This window comes from Seriola lalandi, unplaced genomic scaffold (assembly GCF_002814215.2).
Source record: "Seriola lalandi dorsalis isolate HSWRI2012SDOR001 ecotype SW California unplaced genomic scaffold, Sedor1 jcf7180002054938, whole genome shotgun sequence".
Classification (NCBI taxonomy): Eukaryota; Metazoa; Chordata; class Actinopteri; order Carangiformes; family Carangidae; genus Seriola; species Seriola lalandi.
In genome coordinates, this window is record NW_019525490.1 from 287048 (window position 1) to 306074 (window position 19027).

Here is a 19027-nt window from a genome sequence, read left to right on the forward strand (position 1 = left end):
GGGGGGGGGGGGGGGGGGGGGGATCCAGAGGGGACCTCTGACTCCGCTAACATCTGTCAGTAATTATAGACGTCACCAGAACAGTGAAAACTGGGACAGAAAGACGCGTCTGTCAGTCTAACAAAATGCCTCCAAAAATCACTTATTTGCTAATTCGCACAAACACTCACTCAATCACAGTGAGAGATCACAGAGAAGACAAGGTCAGATTAAACCTTTGATGACTCCTGTATTAAGGCTTCACATCAGTAGAAGAAACAGAAGGACGTACCAAAAAAAAAAATAGACACAAATATAAACCTGAATATAAACACATGAGGGTTACAAAGTAGGTTTGACTGACATATGAGCTTGGTGATTGGGTCACTGTTGGACTTCACACATTGTCTACAGATTCATTATAAAAGAAGGCTGTTGTCAATATATTAAATCCAATGTCTGTTCTTGGTTTGCTGAAACTATCACATAACAGATCGATTAACAAAAATTCTAAAATTGCACATGACAGTCACTAGAGCGGCACATATGAGTCAACATGTGACGTGTTATGCTTGTCTCTCAGGCTGGATGTTTTTTCTGCCTCCTTGGTCCATGCACAGCAGGCAGTGTAACGCAGTCTTGTCATTTGTTGCTGCAATATGAGCAAAGATAAAGTAGGTGTGGATGCGCTGTAGGTTCACTCTGTTGGAGGCAGCAGTAGCCTTGTGAAGAAGTGGATGTTCAGTGTGAGTCCCTGGACCGACAAGACACTGTATGTGGCGTCGGGGAAAGTCAAAGAGGATTGGCCTCTTCCTGATTACCAGCACTGAGGTGCCCTTGAGCGAAACGGCAGAGAATCTCTCATGAGAATCTCATGACTTTAAGTTAATTGTATTATCTTATTTCTTTTCCATTTTGCTAATAACCTTGTAAGGAAAACATTGAAAGTTTGCAATGTTTGTCAGTTACGAGCTAAATTGATTTTCATGAAACTTATTGGTCAAACAACCAATTAACCAACATGAAACAATTAAAACATTCAGTAGACAATTTCAACATGTCTTGAGAATGTATGTATGAAGACACCACCCTCTCCCCTCTTTACTCTCTCTCTCTCTCTCACACACACACACACACACACACACACACACACACACATACACTCAGAGTGAGGCAAGACGTCGCCACAGTGAGAACAATATTAGCATGTGTGGATAGATGGCTTTAGTACAGCAAGTCTGTCAAACATGATCCATTTACCCCATGGGTCTAATCCATGCAGCCTCGTTTTACACACACACACACACACACACACACACGCACATGCACATAGCATGCATACTTTACACTTGTGGTTTTGTGACTGTTGGAGGGCAGACTTGCAGTGAGGTAGACTATAATGCTGATACCCATATTTTATTATGGAACACAGACACACACACACACACCTCATCTCTCAGCCTCGTATCAATGCAGAGATATGTGTGAGTGTGTGCGCGTGTCTCTTATCACCATTAAAAACTTCCTGTTTTCGACTCCTCCGTCACTCTCTTTCTCTTTCTCTCTCTCTCTCTCTCTCTCTCTCTCTCTCTTTCCTCCGCTATGTGCTTCCTTCCATCAGTATGAAAAAAAAAAAACAAGAATCTTGTCCAGATAACAACACGAAAACACACACAGGAACACACACATTCATGCGCGGAGGACAGATGTGATGATAAATCTCCCCACTGTGGGGTCAGCTAGCGGTCGCTATGTGTGTCTGTGTGTGTGAGTGGAGTCATACTGTATCTGTCTGGACATTAGTGGGCCAATTGAGAATTAATTGTTCTACTCTACATACAGAGGTTTTTTTCTAACTCTATCTCTCTTTTCTCTCACATTATTTCTCTCTTGTTGTCAAAGATGAGAGCTGTGGAATGAGGGAGGGCGAGGATGTGTGTGAGTGTGTGTGTGTGTGTGTTTCTGTAGTGGTCTGGCAACTACGCAAGATCCAGATTGTACTCTGGGCAGGGCCCCAACCTAACCCCAACCCCCACCCTCTGCTCCAGTGCACCACCTTCAAATACTTAACCACAACACTATACTGGCTTCTATTACACACACATACACACACACACACACAAGCAACACGCACATATGCCTCACTTTTTCTCTGCACACTCAGAGTTTTTGTCTTGAGAGGAATTGAAAATGTGTTGAAAGGCACTTTTTCTTTGAAGTCAGATTATTCAGATTGTGTTATTTTAAGGTAACCTATATTTAAGGTTTCACAGTGTTAAGAGACAATAATTGTTTGAGGCCACAAAATATCTTCACAATCCTTTTGCAATTCAGAACTAGTGCAGGAATGGAGATGCAGGAATATTAATTGAGAAAAAGCTTTCATTACATTTAGACTTCATACCACCAGAATCATCGTGTCACCTCCTCTGTCTCATCCATCACTTCTCAATTGTGTAAAAGTGACTAAGAGTGAATCGACAGACCATCTTTTTCTTTGATAGAAGAACCTTCTCCATAAAATAGCATAATGTTTTCTGTGTTTCTCGCAGGCTGCAGTGGTTGTGGTGTTTAACTTTGCCATGGTGCTGCTCATTTTCCCCGCCATCCTCAGCATGGACCTCTACCGACGGGAAGACAGACGTTTCGACATTTTCTGCTGCTTCTACAGGTGCGCGCACACACACACACACACACACACACACACACACACACAGGCACACACACAGAGAAGCTTTTTTATTTCTGCTGAAAGTTATTGCTTCTCTGTTCATTCATTCATGCTCCGGTTTTCCTCTGATCTCTGATCTGACAATGAATAACTTAAAAACACATTTATCTCTGAGATATCCGCCTTTATCCCGCTCAGTCAAAACCTAATTACTTAAGTTGTCTGTTTCTGTAGGGCTGCGTGGTTGTTTGACTTTCTGTTTATCTGCCACAGTCTTTATTAAACTTCGCCAGTCTGCCTGCCAGTCAGGGCACGCTTGTTGGCACGGCGAGCACACAGATGTGCACACACACTATTAAATTGCCTTGTGTTGTTGGGTCACAGCTCTATATTTCATGCTGTTGGCAGAGGAGGAATAAGGCTCGCAGTAACAGAACGCTAATAAAAGAGATGATTTTTAACAGATTGAATGCATTTTATTTTGAATATGAATACATTTTTCTGCAGAGACTTTTATAGAATACCATAATCATGAAAATGATTAACAATTGCACAAAATCTGATGATGTGTGTATTCAAATTTCCCACTGTTTAATGTCCATATACTTTCACTCTTTCACACCAGTCCATGGTCTGACATTTTTCCAATGTCTTTATCTCTTTAGCCCATGTGCCAATCGTGTGATCCAGATCGAGCCTCAGGCGTACCTGGATGGGGCTGACGGGAGTCGCTACAGCCCTCCCCCATCCTATCGCACCCCTCCTCCCTCATATCGCACTCCTCCCCCAAGCTACAGCAGCCCCCCTCCCTCCTACAGCAGCCACGGCTTTGCGCAGCAGACCGAAATCACCATGCAGTCCACGGTGCAGCTCAGGACAGAGTATGACCCCCGAACTCAGGCCTTCTACACTACAGCTGAGCCCAGATCCCAGATCTCTGTGCAACCCATCAATCCAGCTCCGACCAGGAGCAACCCTAACAATGACTATTACAGCAGCAACCCCAACGGCAGCAGGAGCAGCAGCAGCAATCGCGGCAATCTCAACAACAACAGTGGGAGCCGGAGTAATGGTGGATCTCGGGGTTCTGCTGCCTTCTCCCATCATCACCCTGCACCTCCTCCCGCTGCCCCGACTTCAAGTACTAGCTCAGTTCCTCAGGGCGATGCAGCATCATCGACGGGCCAGAGCCCAGAGAACAACAGCTCCACACGGGACCTGTTGTCCCAGTTCGGAGAAGCCTCGCTGGGCCTGCGCTGCCTCGAGCCTCCCTGCTCCCGCTGGACCCTGGCCTCTTTTGCTGAGAAGCACTACGCTCCGTTCCTCCTGCAGCCCACCACCAAGGTGAGTTTAGTTTCTCTGTGTGTTTGCATTTGCCTGTTTGTAGAAAAGAGAGATGAAGAAAGAAAGGGGCGGAAAAAACTTCTGTGTGAGGTAAGAGTGTGTTAAGTGCTGACTCTCGCCGTGGTGATAACTTGAATAGGAGGGTTAGTCACAAGAGCAAATAGAGAAGAAGGAGAAAATCTGGGGTGGAGGTTGTGGTTATGTCCTATCTGAGTCACACACACACACACACACACACACACAAACGCACACAGTCTGACCTCAGTCTAGTGGGTGGCCAGTCCTCTCAAAGCCTTCCAGAACTGAAATCATGTGGTGACGTGTGCTTGACATTATTAGAAAAGTTTGGTCTTTTCATCATACGGTCAAATGTTTCTCCATATTACCAAACTGCATCATGCACTGCTCTGTTGCCTTAATCCAGTTCTCCCCTTATTGCTGATTGACTTCTAGGAAAATTCTGTTTTGTTTTGGGTTTTTTTGTTGTTTTTTTTTTTGGCAAGAAACTTTGAGTGGTCAGATGATCAGATTAGTTGTGAAGCCAGATCATTAGGAGCCAAGTTCCTTGCTTCATAATTTTACTTGTGCACTTTATTTTTTTTGGTTAGTTTTGTGAGAAATTCCTCCACTGCATCTTTTGGAATATGCTCCTGTTCAGAATACGCCAAATGGTTAAAGCAGTAATCAGTGCAAGTTGAACGCTGTCCTGCCATCACTCTGTGCAGCGTGTTGATTGATGAAGCTCCATTTTCCTCCTTCCGTTTCCAGGTGGTTGTAATCGTCCTGTTCCTCTGCCTGCTGGGCGTCAGTTTATACGGGACCACCCAGGTGAGGGATGGCCTGGAGTTGACAGACATTGTTCCCAGAGAGACCAGCGAGTACGACTTCATCGGTGCCCAGTTCAAGTTCTTCTCCTTCTACAACATGTATGTGGTGACGCAGCGGGCTGATTACGCCCAGAAACAGCCGCTGCTGCACCAGCTCCACCAGAGGTTCCACACTGTTCGCTACGTGTTGAAGGAGGACAACGGACAGCTGCCCCGCATGTGGCTTCACTACTTCAGGGACTGGCTGCAAGGTAAAATTAAACTTGATATATAATTACCGCAACAACCAGACTTAAATTGGATTTGGTCAAAACCTCTTTGTCGGTTTTTGACAACAAAGTGAGGCAGATGTAGCAACATGATTCAGACTCAGTGTTTGATCACAGATTTTTATGTTATTAATTCCTCATTTAATATATATTCAGCTATTCATAATAGTTACAATAGTTCAGGCATGGGACTAATTTACTTTCTCATGAAACCGTTTTGAGATCATAATTTTCTTCTGAGTTTTGACAGGAATCTGCATGAGACAAGATGTTGGGCAGGAGTTCAGAAGTAGGTGGGAGTGCCAAATGGACACTGACAGTAGCTGATTAAAATCACTTGTGTCCTCCATAAGTGGGCTTGATGGAGGCGGACGAAGTGGGAGGCCATATTTTTATACTTGGGCGCAGGCAATATAGAGTATGTTAGAACCTTTGGCTGTGCAGATAATGCTGGCATTGCACACTGGCACTCCAATATACTCATCTAACTCATACTAGTTCTGCTTGTGCTAGTTTTTGTCATTTTTTATTAGAATTTATTACTCTGAAAATCTTAAATATTTGGCTATATAACAAGCAGTACACCACACCACACTATTTTATGGGAGCTTAAATTAATTTAGTACGGTGACAGGATTCACTTTGGGATGGGTTGCTGGTTGTATACCCAGCACTGACAGCTCCTAAGAAATGTGAAGTACCACTCACTGAGAATACTGTCTTCCACATGTCAGCCCGGTCCAGCAATGGGTTCATTTTCACTCACTGACTCCCCCACCCCCCTCTAACGATAAAACAGATTCTGTGAGTCTGTGTGTGAGCCGGCTGGGAACCACACAGAGTGTGTGTGTGTGTGTGTGTGGAGAAAGAGAGAGAGCGAGGGAGAGAACTGTGTCTGATATTGCTTTCTGCAATGGTGGGACAAATTGGAGCCAGACAGGCCAAGCAACGAGACCCAAAACAACATCTCCCACAGACGGACCACAGCATGGGCCTTGTGGGAGAGCCGAGAGGAGGGGAGTGATACACATATGGATTAGAGAATAGTATAGAAAAGAAGACACATGTTACTGATATATTCCCTAGTGATTGCTTTGAATCAAAAGGAGCCTGTTTTAGGCTTTTGAAGTCTTGTTTGGTGGTTACGAATGGACCCGGGTTATCACATTCATCACTCAGGCTTATTAAAGGGTTAGGGTTAGGTTGCACTGTTGTGTTATGTTCTCTTGTACTGTGCTGGGTTGTTATGTGTTGTTGTTTTCTTGTGAACTGGGCTTTGTAAGTGTGTTGTTGAGAAAGAATGAAGATAACAGGGCATGTAACCTTTTCAAACATCCACATCTAACCAGTCTGTCTTGTTGTGGTTTCCTGCAGGTCTCCAGCAGGCATTTGACAAGGACTGGGAGGCTGGCCGCATCACCCTCAACAGCTACAGGAATGGCTCTGATGATGGCGTCCTGGCGTACAAGCTTTTGGTGCAGACAGGACGCAGAGACAAGCCCATCAACTTCAACCAGGTCTGTTCAGGATTAAAGCCGATGTCAGTTATCCCCACTATTCAAAGTTACGATATGAGAAAGTGTACACAGACTGTATTTGAATGCAGACCATGCGGACTGTATACCGTGGACTGCTATCTGAGGATAGACTCGAGAGATACTGACACCAATGTCAAAGCTGTTTTGTCCTGTTATATACGCACTTACAGTATAGGGGTGTCACAAGAACCGATAATTCATTACCAAGTTGATGCCAAAGTTTTGAAAACGTGACTGTACTTGTTTTACTTTTACCATAAGTGTCTTAGACTGATGCCAGTCGCAAAGGCAAGAATAAGAAGGAAGGTAGACACAGTAACAATCACAACATGTGGAGTGGTACAGCTACAGCAATGGGTCTGCTGCGACTTGAGGAAAAAAAAAATACGCCAAGACTCGTGTATACAGATATTTTGCGTTTAAATTGGATCATCACGCTGTCGCAGAGCATTAGGGCAAGTACCTCGAACTTATCTAGACGCCTCAAAGACAGGCATCCAGATCTGTATGCACAATTCAATGTGGGAGAGTTTTAATCGTTCACTGTGTCGCTGAAATGTTCATATCCTGAAATGTTACTGTGTGTGTGTGTGTTGTGTTATTTAGTAGGGAAGAGTGGAATTTCAGTAGTATTGATACCGACTGCCAAATATCTATTATTGTGACATCCCTAGTACAGGATATCGGTTTTGCTTTGTGAGATCGGAGCTGGAAGACGCACGCCCATCTGAAAAACTGTCTTTTTGTATTCGTCTTTTTCTCTTTCTCTGTCCATCTTCATCTACTGTCTGTGATGACTTTACCGAGCCTAGGAATTTAAAGCTCTCGCTGGGGCTGCAGTCTGCCTCTGAAAAACCTATTAACTCTTCATTTAAACTATTTGTCCTCTGTGTGTGTGATGTGCATGTATGCAGGGCCTTGCATTGACTCTCCTTAGCATCAAGCCTTTCAGTCTGACACTGGGATTCCAGCCACAGTTCATAGTATGTAAGTTGGGAGGTTGAAACTGCTGCACAACAGAAATGCTTGCAGGGCCCATTAGCTCTATAAATAATTACCTTGGATTCTGAAGCCCCATGGGAAAGAATAATTAGAATCAAGATCAACTCGAATCACCAAGAAGTGGATTTATAACCAACACCTTTTATATTATCAACAACATACTTGTTGCGTATTTTTGATAAATGATAAATTGAGCTAGTTGGCCTGACTGTGCAGCTGAATGAGTTGAACCTTTGAGGTTTGTTGCATTCAAACATCAGGGCCCACTAAAAGTGACATGACAGTTATTGTCACAAACAGACAATGAGTTAAAAGGGCTTTCGGTTCACATACATCATCCACAGAAAGCAAAGGAAAAGCTCCTTCTTTCCCACACACCATCAGTAGTGTGTTATTTGATGTATTACGACAAACAATTTCATTACATATACAAAAATTGCCTTAAAAGGTATTGCTTGTGTTATTTGCCCACTATGGCTTGGAAGTCGGTGCACCCTACTTTCGTAGAAGGGCTACGGCATTTTGCTGCCCAGTGCTCTGAGGGTAGCACATGAATATTTAGGTAGAAAAGCACCCAGATTTGGCAGACCCACAAGACGTCAATGACATTGTGCCTCCAAAAAGTTTCTGGCTGCACAGACACTGGTAGAGCTGTTGACATCGCACCGCAGCTGAAGTCAAAAGAAGAAAAATGAAAGGGAGTGTACAACAGAGGTAGTTATCTTAATCACCTGACAAACTCCAGTTCAGCTGTTGAGCGTTGAGTTCAGTGCGTCCCGTCTCCAGTGTGGCACTGATGGGGTGTTTGATCTGATTGTATCCGACAATGACACAACTGAGGTCTCAGAAGGCGGTCCAAAGAGGAACTTAGTGGAAGATCAAATCAAAGTCTCTTCTATGTCAGCAGAAAGATGACAAGTTGATAATGAGAAAAGAGTGAAGAGGAAATAAGAGAGAAAAGATTGTAGTCGCGGAGCTTAGGAAACATCCTCAGCTTGGACAGGGCATCGCATGCTGTTTTTGGTTTGGCACCACCACCAAGAAACAACATACATGGATGCATGGCTGCATTCTTTGGCAGGAACCAGCGAAAACAGAAGATAAGAAACAGGAGAAATATAAAAACAAAATTCTTGGGCAGGATTTCTGCAAACTCCAAACACAAAACAAGCCATGTCCTTTTCAACACGGAGATCATTTTACATAATTAACTTTGACACATAGCTCCACCAAGTCTCGTGTGTATTCATATTCATTCATTTTTGCTTGAGTCTTGCATGTCTGCAGATGTGTGAAAGCTTTTCCCCTCTCTGCTCCTAGCTGTTTGTTTTGGGCTCCTTCTCTCGCCCATTGAGCTCCGTTGTAGTAGCACACTACTCTTCCCATCCCTTCCACTAGCTGACAGGAAGCAGAGGCAGGCCTGGTGTGCGGCCCTGTGACGTCACTTCCTGTGCCTGTGAGGGAAGTGTATTTGCCGTGAGGCGTGGGGGCCGCCAGCAGAGCTGCCTGGGCTTCCCGTGACAGCTTGAAGACATACAGTTGTTGCGTATCCCGCAGTTAAATTCAATCCAGATTCTCTGGAATCCGGCTCTCTCGCTTGACCCCTCTCTCTCTCTCCAACTCTCCCTCACTTACCCCTGCTAGCACTATCACTCTTGCACTCTCTGTCTGTCTCTTCCTCCCTCCCTCACTCTCCCTCCCTCCGTGCTCCACTGCTGTGTCCTCTTTGAATGAGAGAAGCTGAAACACGTGGTTTCTTTGAGGCAGCTCTGTGTGTGCATGTGTATGTTTTGAGTGTGTGTGCCGCTTTTGTCTGTTGCGTGTGCACTTACAGCAGTAGCTGTTTTTTTGTGCCTCAAAATGAGGACCAGATCTTTTCCAACCCTGGCAAATTGCAAAGCTAGATGTTTTATTTTGATATGCCACTCCATGGATCTGTGCAGAGGTGTTCTGCCTTTGATCTGTCGCTGCTAACATTTCTCTCTGTACTGGGCGACCATTCGTTCCTTATGGCCTGGCCCAGCACTCATATGGAAGCTGGTTGTCTGTGTGTGTGTGTGTGTGTGTGTGTGTGTGTGTGTGTGTGTGTGTGTGTGGTGGGGGGGTGTTTAAAATAAGGGAATAGAAAGATAAAGATTGGGAGAGTGAGTACAGGAGGTGGGTACAGAGAAAAGGAGGAGTGGAAAAGTGTTAAGGAAGGCCACACTAACGCTATCAAGGGCTCTTTTCTTCTCAGGGTTGGGGTTGGTCTGTGGCGCCGGGCATTCTGGGTACCCGTAGGGGTCAGGAGAAGCAAGTGTGAGCAACATTTGTACAGATGTTGTGTTATTTTTATAGCTCTCCTCCATTTGCTGGGTGGCATTTCCTTCAGTGTTAACAACCAGGTTAACTGCACACAGACGCGCTCAGGGACTCCAGCCAATTTTTTTATTGTTACGCTAACTCAAGCAATTTTTCTCTCCCTACCCCCCCCAGCACCCCACCCCCCATCACAAAAAAAAAACCCTACTCCTTTCTTCATCTACCTAACCCCATGAGTCCAGCTTCACCCCCAAACCTCTCCCTGCCTCCGTGAAGAAGGGATTTATGGTTCCTAGAAAGGAGAGTGACAGAGTGGTGTGCTGTAATGGTTTTACCTCTCAGGAGGTAGCAATGCTAAGCTACACTCCTCTGCTTCCACATGGGAGGGTGAAAGTAAAGGCCCTGAGCCAGACAGCCATTCTTGTCTACATACTGACCACAGCCATCACAGCAAATGACTGAAACAGAGCTTGGGCTCCATCTGCAAATAGACAGAAATGTGGGTTTGGTCTGAGAGTGACAGTTAAGCTATATTAATGGAGTGAATATGGTTCTGACAAAGTACTTTGGTATCAGTAATCTTATGATATATTTGGGCATTACTGTTGGTGTTTTCAATTATGGGTTTGTGAGCATAAACAAAGTCTACAACCACACTAGCGGCTCTGTGAGGTTATACTTTGGCACAGCGGTGCTTTAAGCTAGAATGCTAGCATCAGCATGCTAACATGCTCACATATAGTCACACTGACAAACTCAAATTTGAACTTGAATGAAAAGTATCAGCAAAGTTATTGCACTTAATCCTGATGGGAACTTGAATGTCTGTACCAGGTTTCATGGTAATCCACTCAGTAATTGTTTTGATATTTCACTAAAACCACAAAAGTGAACCTCAGGGCTCGAAAGGAAAAGTCAAGGGATAACCAAAATCAAAAGGAGTCATACTCGGAGTACCATGAATGTCTGTACAAAATTTTAAAGCAATCTATCCAATAGTTTTTGAAGATACTTCAGTCTGGACCAAAGTGGTAAACTAAACAACAGACTGACATTACTTTAAAAAAAAAAAAACACTAATAATGGTGATATCACATTCATTCATTTTACTCAGCTGAAACTGTCAAAAAGTAAAGCACTACTGAACACAAAATGTCTAATTTAGAATGAAGAGGACTTGTAAGCACTTTTGTCAGCAGCAGCTGCTTCTTGACAGAAAAGCGCTGCAAGGCCCCCATCAGAAATTTATTCAGAGTGGTCAGGACATTGAGCCTGAGGTTGGCCAGCCAATATCTACTGTATGTAAAGGGAGAAGCTGATTCAGCATTTTCCATGTTTTAATGTGGCATGATAATTCTGGGAAGCTGTGATGAGGGGTACGGGAATTTTCAGAAAGGCGACCAGTGTTTCACTTGTTGATTTTTCTTTGGTTGGAAAGAGAGAGGGACTAATATTTGACTCTTATTTTGAAAGCTGCTCCGTTCTCTTGCACTCATGCATGTGTATAAATAAGCATGTCTGTGGTCAGCTCACCTGTAGAATGTTTTGGTTCAACATGTCCTGTTTCCACAATACCTTTTTGTGTCCAATGTATACTTGACGGCAGCATTATGATTTCCTATGCAAGCTCCACCTAATTTTTTTTCCCCCCAATTGCACTTTTTCCATTCACTAATTATTCCATTTTCAAATTTCAAAATTTGGCTTCGCCAAGTATAAATGTGAAAGGCCTATTAAACCTCTAAAATGCATGGAAGTATGTATCTGAAAGTTGTGTTTTAAGAGAATGCAACAGAGCAAAACTTAATTATGGTATCAACATTAATTCATCTCCTCTCTCCTATTTGTAGTTGACTCGTCAGAGGCTAGTGGATGCAGATGGGATCATCAACCCTGGGGCTTTCTACATCTACCTAACTGCCTGGGTCAGCAATGATCCTGTGGCATACGCTGCCTCGCAGGCCAACATTCGCCCACACCCTCCCGAGTGGCTCCACGACCGTACTGACTCCATGCCCGAGACACGCCTCAGCAGTAAGTCAGCGTGCCATAAGTTCACAAAATGTGGTAGAATTGCAAACAGGATGCCTGACAGTATTATGGAGTAGAGTTTTTCTTTCACCTAAGAAAGGAAATTTCAATAATAATGTTGTTAGCTCCAACAAATAAAGCATTGCAGAAATTTGAAATGTTGAAGTTCATACCTGCTTCATGGTACAGCTGAACAAATTGCATTTACAAACCCTAACTGAAACTTTAAGCCTAACTTTTGTGGGGCTCATTGGTCTCTTTGACTTTATTCAGGTTCCATAAGACGGCTGTTACATATGAGCACTGTTTACCTCTTGTGGTTTGAGTTATTGCTCCTTGTCTGCCTCTTAGCTTTAAAAGAGGTTGTAGACTTTACTGTACCACTGCGGTGTGTGTGTGCGTTTGTGTATGTGTGAGCTCAGGTTGCAGGGCTGAGGACCAAGACACGGCTCACTGTGGTTCTTCTAATGGTGCCTGTGGTGAATGCTATAATCCTGGCTACCATGGGGCCTTGCATTACACATACACACACACACACACACACACATACAAACGCACACACACGCGCACAAACATTATTAAAACTCAGTGACCCCAAACACTACACACACCCTGTTCTCATTTCCCTACCACACACACAGACTGTAACTCACATAAAAAAGTACAGTCATGTTGTTGTTTGATTGTAGCCGGTGATTTGGTACAACTCAGGAAGTGCTCCACGGGGGAGGAAAATGATTGGATAACAAGGAGAGACTGGGTTTGGGTGGGAGGCACAATTGGATAACAAGCAGGAAGTCCTTTACAGGGAGGGAATATGATTGGATAAGCAGTGTGAAGTGCTTGGCTGTGCGGGAGCTCCCCGGAGCAGATTGGTGTTGGCTGAAAGCCAACTTGTATCCTAATAGAAATTTATAGTTGAGATTATAATGGGCCAAACCATGTTAGCAAGTGCTCCTGTCTGACCCTACAGGCACTGTGGGATATACACACTCACACACTCACACCAACACCAGACAGAGCAAAAACATGTTTTTTTATAAGTAAAAGGATAGATAGATAGATAGATAGATAGATAGATAGATAGATAGATAGATAGATAGTTTCAGAGTAAGTCTTTCGATATGCCATATGCCGAAATGTGTTATTAATTACACTGCAAGCAAAAATCTGAATAAATACGGTGTTTTGTTAGCGCCAAAGATGACTTCATAGCAGAATGACAGGCAGGTATGCGTGTTTATGCATCTATATTATGCTTTACGTGGCGGTGCTAAGTTTAGGGTGTGGTAATGGTGGTGATTCTGACATTGTAATTACCGTGAATCAACGTTAGCTCTGACACTCTGCTGTGTCTGGAACTGATAGGCCCTCATTAGCCAGGCTGGGCCACAGACTGGCTGGGTTTGAGTCAATGGAGCTCTGTTTCACACTGCTCCGCCCACCCCCGCCACACACACAGACACACACACACACACACACACATGCACCCGCGTGCACACACACACTTGCCCACAGATGTAGCTACTCTTGGAACAAGGTTGGATTAGGGAGGGAAAGCCTTGATATTGGTGGTTTGGCTGAAGAGTCCAAAATTATTTCTGCAGATACACTAAATGATCAGAGCCTAATGCTATTTAATCAGAATAGACAAATATCATCTACAGATGTCATCGTTGCTGCTGATGATTTATCTGATTACTTCCTTAATGTTCCTGAGTAATCTCTTCCTCTAAATTGGACTTTCATCATCTTGCTAATAAAAATGATCTGGTGATTACAGCTAAATTAATATCAAGTTGTATAATTTTTTTTTTTTTTACGTCCTAACAAATGACCTTTCCTTTCATTGTCTCTCCATCCAGTCCCGGCAGCCGAGCCCATCGAATACGCACAGTTCCCCTTCTACCTCAACGGGCTCCGGGAGACGCCGCAGTTTGTGGAGGCCATCGAGAGCGTGCGGGCTATATGCAGCAACTACAGCCGACAAGGCCTGCCCTCCTACCCCAACGGCTACCCTTTCCTGTTCTGGGAACAGTATGTTAGTCTGCGCCACTGGCTCCTGCTGTCCATCAGTGTCGTGCTCGCCTGTACCTTTCTGGTCTGTGCCCTCTTCCTGCTCAACCCATGGACCGCCGGCATCATAGTGAGTTTTGGATGAAACAAGCAGACAGTAGACGACACACTTTGATAAGCATAACATATTGCTGGTTTGATAGGTTAATGGATTATGTTACAAGCAGGCCCATTGCTTAACAAGGACAGAAAGAAATTTATTTTTTCCTGCTTTCCTCCCTTGCTTTCCTGATTCAATGTGTGGTCCAGAGGGCATCTCAGAGAGGAGAGAGTCGGAAGGGAGAAGGGGCTGCTGTGTGTTATTGTAGCCCAGTCACCAGTGTTTATCTTGTGCTGTTTTGTTAGGGCCACTCTGTTTAGTCTAGTCCAACACTCCCAGACACCAATGCTGAAATAAATGGGGAAAGGACACAAAGTTACTCAGGCAACTCGCTCCCACTCTAAACCTATAAAAAGTTTGATTTTATTTCCATCCTCCTCCTCTCGCAAGTTTCCAAGGATACATGCAAACATACGTTCACATACGCAGGCAAGCACACAGACACTCACTTGGAGCACACACACAGACATGTATATACTTGCACACATACAGTATGAACGTGTAAACACACAGGTACATAATTCACACAGAAACACATACACGGAGCGCTCTGGTTTTTCTCTCTGGTGGGTTGTATTTTACGACAGGCAGTGGCCAGGCCACCCGAGCCCTTAAAAAGAGGAGGAGGGGACCTCATGTTCATCCTTCAGGCTTTACTAGCAAGATCAAAAGACAAGTTATGGAGAGGCGTCAAGTTTAACCATTTAGTCTTTCCAGGACCAGACCACTTCTAGTCCTACAATGTCAAACCCTCAAACCTTAAGCCCTCTTAAACCCTCTTAGCTATTTTCCCTGAAACACATCTTAACCACATAGACAGAGGCCTTGTTTAAACCTTGTTTAGATTTATACAGATTCTTTCTAATCCACTCGATATTGATTGCTGTTTACACTTCTCATTAGAATGGGTTTCATGAGTGAGTCATGTAGAGTGATCGCTTGTGATCTGGTTTTGCTTCCTGTCCATCTTCTTGATTGACATTTGATTTCATCTGTGGGAAAACTCAACTAAAAGACAAAAATAAATAAATACAGGTTCATCCTTCAAAATTTTGCCAAAGTTGTCCGTCACGGGATATGTAGGTAGAACCAAGTCTGCTAAGATCTTAAAAGCCTAAAATAGTCAAGTTTAGTTTCAAGTTCAATTCCCTGAACGTGATCAGGACCAAATGTTTTTTCAATATATATATATATATAAAGTGTAAACTGAGACACTCACACACAAGCACTGCACACAAATACCCCCTCATGGACACACATGTGCATACTCTGTGCTTGCTCACTTATATATGCACCCACATACATACATACACATACAGCTCCTTCCCGTGCCCACCTCAACCCTCTTCAAAGGATTTGGGCCCCATGTAACCTGACACCTGTCAGCTGATAAAGGCATTTACTCCCAGCTCCTGTCCCAGTCTACTCTGAAGCCTCCACTTACACACACACACACACACACACACACACACACACACACACACACATTTCACCCACATGTAACAGATCCATAAGCTATAAGACAGAGATACTTGCACATATCATCCTCTTGTATTATTGCTGCCTGTCTGTCTTGTGTACATTCAAAGTCCAGGTCAGCTGTAAATTCACACAGCATGTGCAGAGAATGATATTTTATTTACTATAGACCAATAATGTAGAAGATTATTTCCATTTATGGTAATTCCACCCACTATACTTACATGTTTTCCAGCTCTACAACACTAGATCTCTACAACTGAAGCTATGAGCTGATTAAGTACACAAACATATATATATATTTTATTTAAATTTATTTTATTCAGCCTGAACCGTCCCCATTTCTGTCCTGTCCTGTGTTTGATTGAACATATAAAATCACTTTTCTTTAGAAAAGAGATTTATCAACCCCCTTCCTTTCTAACAGAAACTCCTCCTTTCCCTTCAGGTGTTGGTGCTGTCTCTCATGACCGTAGAGCTGTTTGGCTTCATGGGGCTGATGGGAATCAAGCTGAGTGCCGTCCCCGTGGTCATTCTCATTGCCTCTGTGGGCATTGGAGTGGAGTTTACCGTCCATGTGGCCCTGGTAGGTGTAGACACTAGCTCACACATACACAATCGTTAATACTCTAATGCAGTTTACCAGTGAGAAGTTTAGAATTTGAATGGTTTTGAAACGGTGAACCCATTGATAATGAGACATCAACGTGTTTGTGTGTGTTGTAGGCGTTCCTGACTGCCATAGGGGATCGTCACAAGCGGGCAGTGCTTGCACTGGAGCACATGTTTGCTCCGGTGCTCGATGGAGCCTTTTCCACCTTATTAGGTGTCCTAATGCTTGCGGGCTCTGAGTTCGACTTTATCGTCAGGTGAGTCCAAGTCAAACCTCGTTAGAAAAAGCTAAATTGATTTAGCCTGACACAGGATCGCACCTCCAGAGGTTATTGTATGGCGTCTATGTGGCATCAGTAGACTGTTGAGACCATGCCTCAACCTGTGTGTCACGCAGGAATCTACCTGAGATACAAATCATGCATGAAGGCCGCTCTCCTCCTCTGTTCCCTCCCTCTATCTCTTTCTTGTCTTCCACCCACATCTCCATTTCATACCCCCTCTCTGTAAACCTGTAAACCTCATCCTTTTTCCAGCTACCATACAGATACCTGCTTTTTTTTTTGTCCATTTCTGGGGGCTTGATCTCCAAGAGACTTCATGAACAAGGCCTTTATCTTTCTCCAACCCCCCCCCCCCCCTTGTGTCTTTGCTTTCATCCTCCTCTTCTCCCCCTTAATGTCTCTCATGCCTGACATTTTAGGGGAAACCAGGGAAAGGATGGAGAGTTGAAGGTCAGGAGAAAGAGGAGGAGGGCTAGGACTGTCTCTTATACACATCTGGCAGGAAAGTCCTCTGGCTTTTGTAATCTCCTTCAGCTAGTTTAACTGCTCTCGCTAGACATTTATAAGCATGGGAAGGAGTAACAGGGTGGGGGGCAAGAGGGCAGTTGTGGAAAGACAGGAGAAGTGGAAATTAAAGCCGACACTCTGTGGGGGCGCTGCGCCGGTGGCTCCTTTTGTGTGTGTGTCCTCTCGTAAGAATCAGACAGAAAGGTAGCGACCAGCCGCCATACGAGGGAGGAAAATTAATGATTCTGTACATTCTCAAGCCTGGAGGATTATGAGAAGTTTCCACTGAGCTCAGTGTATAATTTAAAGTCTCGTATGGTCTTAAGTGGCTGCATATACACACATTCTTGGTAGCAGCTAGATGAGGTAGCTATATAATTAGTTTGACCTGCTCCTTTTAAGAAAAGGGAGCGCTGAAGTCCATGTGATCTGCAAGCACACGAACTTTGTCATGTGCTCATGCATGCACAAGCACACAATCACACACAGTACCCCTCATATGCACACACACACACACACACACACACATACACGCACGCACACACACACACACACACACACACTAGCCTGCACCCTGACCTTGTAATCATGGGGGTCAATGATGCCTGCCAGTGAGAGCGCACACAGATACACACTCAAGAGAGACACATACAAACAGACACACATACACACACAAACACAGGGAGGCCTATAGACCTTCTTTCCTCAACTCCAGTGGTGTGCTCTGGTTTCTGGCTCAGTCGCGGGCCTCCATTTAAAGGTTCTGCTGTTGTCTGAGCAAACAAAGCAGCGCCCCAAGACGGTGCAATAACAACAGGCCCAGCTCGTATTTTTCTGCTTGCGCCGAAAGAAATGTTTCCCTGACTTTCCCCCCGTCAGCCATGTGAATGTTTTCACTCTAAACAGCCTAGCGGGGGCACTCAGCCTGGTATGTGGGCCGCACGCGTGCATGTGTAGGCCTACATGTATGTCCATATATGTGTCCAAAGGTGACGTGGCGTTTGCCCATCCTGGTGCGTATGGGAATCTGAACCGTAGTGATGACACAATTATTTCAGTTCCTCTTATAGAAACAGTTCTGATAATCTAATAAAAGCATGATGAAGGACAGGTTGGTGGGCTTTAAATGCTGCATAAATGTAAGGTGTGTGTGTGTGTGTGTGTGTGTGTGTGTGTGTGTGTGTGTGTGTGTGTGTGTACACCCACATCACTGATCAGGTGCTTTCTGTATTTGTCCGTTTACCTGAAGGGTGCATGTGCCATGTGTATTTCTATAATGTGCATTGGTCTTTTTGAATTAATCTAAGTAGGAAAACAACAACAGACTTGATTTAGAGGATGTATTCTATCCTTGAATTGATTCATCTTGTGATAATCCATCCGTCTACCCAAAGCACTACCGGCTGAACTCACAGCGTGAAGTCCTGTTCTCAGGTCACATCAACGTTCCAGCGACGGTGTAAAAATAACTCTAGCTTGGTCTCGTCGTTGCTGCTTCCACATGGGAAGTGAGGCCACCCATGCTGGATAGACAAGGACCTGTGCTCCTCACTTGTGGGCCCCCCCACCCCACCCCTTCATGGTTCATCAGTGTGTCCCTGATAACCTGAGAGCTTCCACTGGAGAACTAAGTGAGGAGGAAAGCCTTCCCTAATGAAGGGAGCTGGATTGGACAGGGAGGGAGATTGGGGGGTCTTACCTGATACATTGGAGATTTAATTAGACGGAGGGGATTGTGGAGTGGCCGGGAATTTCACAGGGGCTTAGCTGGAAAGGAGGGAGAGAAAAGTGAGGCAGGCAGAGAAGAGAGAAAAAGAAATAAAAGAGAGGGAGAGAGGCCAGGCAGGGGTGGCGCTCTGAGGGTCCCCTTCTCTTCTTCCTAGACTAAATTGTTTAAATTCTATACCCTTCACTTCATTTGTTTGCTTCTCCCTCTCTCTCTCTTTTAGAGCCGGAGAGGAGAGTGAGGCCCCTGTCCTCTTTTGCCCCCCACCCCCCAAAACCCCC

At 44.5% G+C, this 19027-nt stretch overlaps 1 protein-coding gene across 2 annotated transcripts in view; it reads left to right on the forward strand.

Moving 5' to 3' along the window:
- ptch1 (patched 1) overlaps positions 1 to 19027 on the forward strand; it is a 52710-nt gene that overhangs the window by 28804 nt on the left and 4879 nt on the right. For both annotated transcript variants that reach the window (XM_023393558.2, XM_023393557.2), the window contains exons 13-20: positions 2532 to 2650; positions 3316 to 3994; positions 4763 to 5072; positions 6465 to 6607; positions 11782 to 11965; positions 13828 to 14108; positions 16066 to 16203; positions 16344 to 16486. In XM_023393558.2, the coding sequence (XP_023249326.1) occupies positions 2532 to 2650; positions 3316 to 3994; positions 4763 to 5072; positions 6465 to 6607; positions 11782 to 11965; positions 13828 to 14108; positions 16066 to 16203; positions 16344 to 16486 (1997 nt within the window). The remainder of the gene's footprint in view (positions 1 to 2531; positions 2651 to 3315; positions 3995 to 4762; positions 5073 to 6464; positions 6608 to 11781; positions 11966 to 13827; positions 14109 to 16065; positions 16204 to 16343; positions 16487 to 19027) is intronic.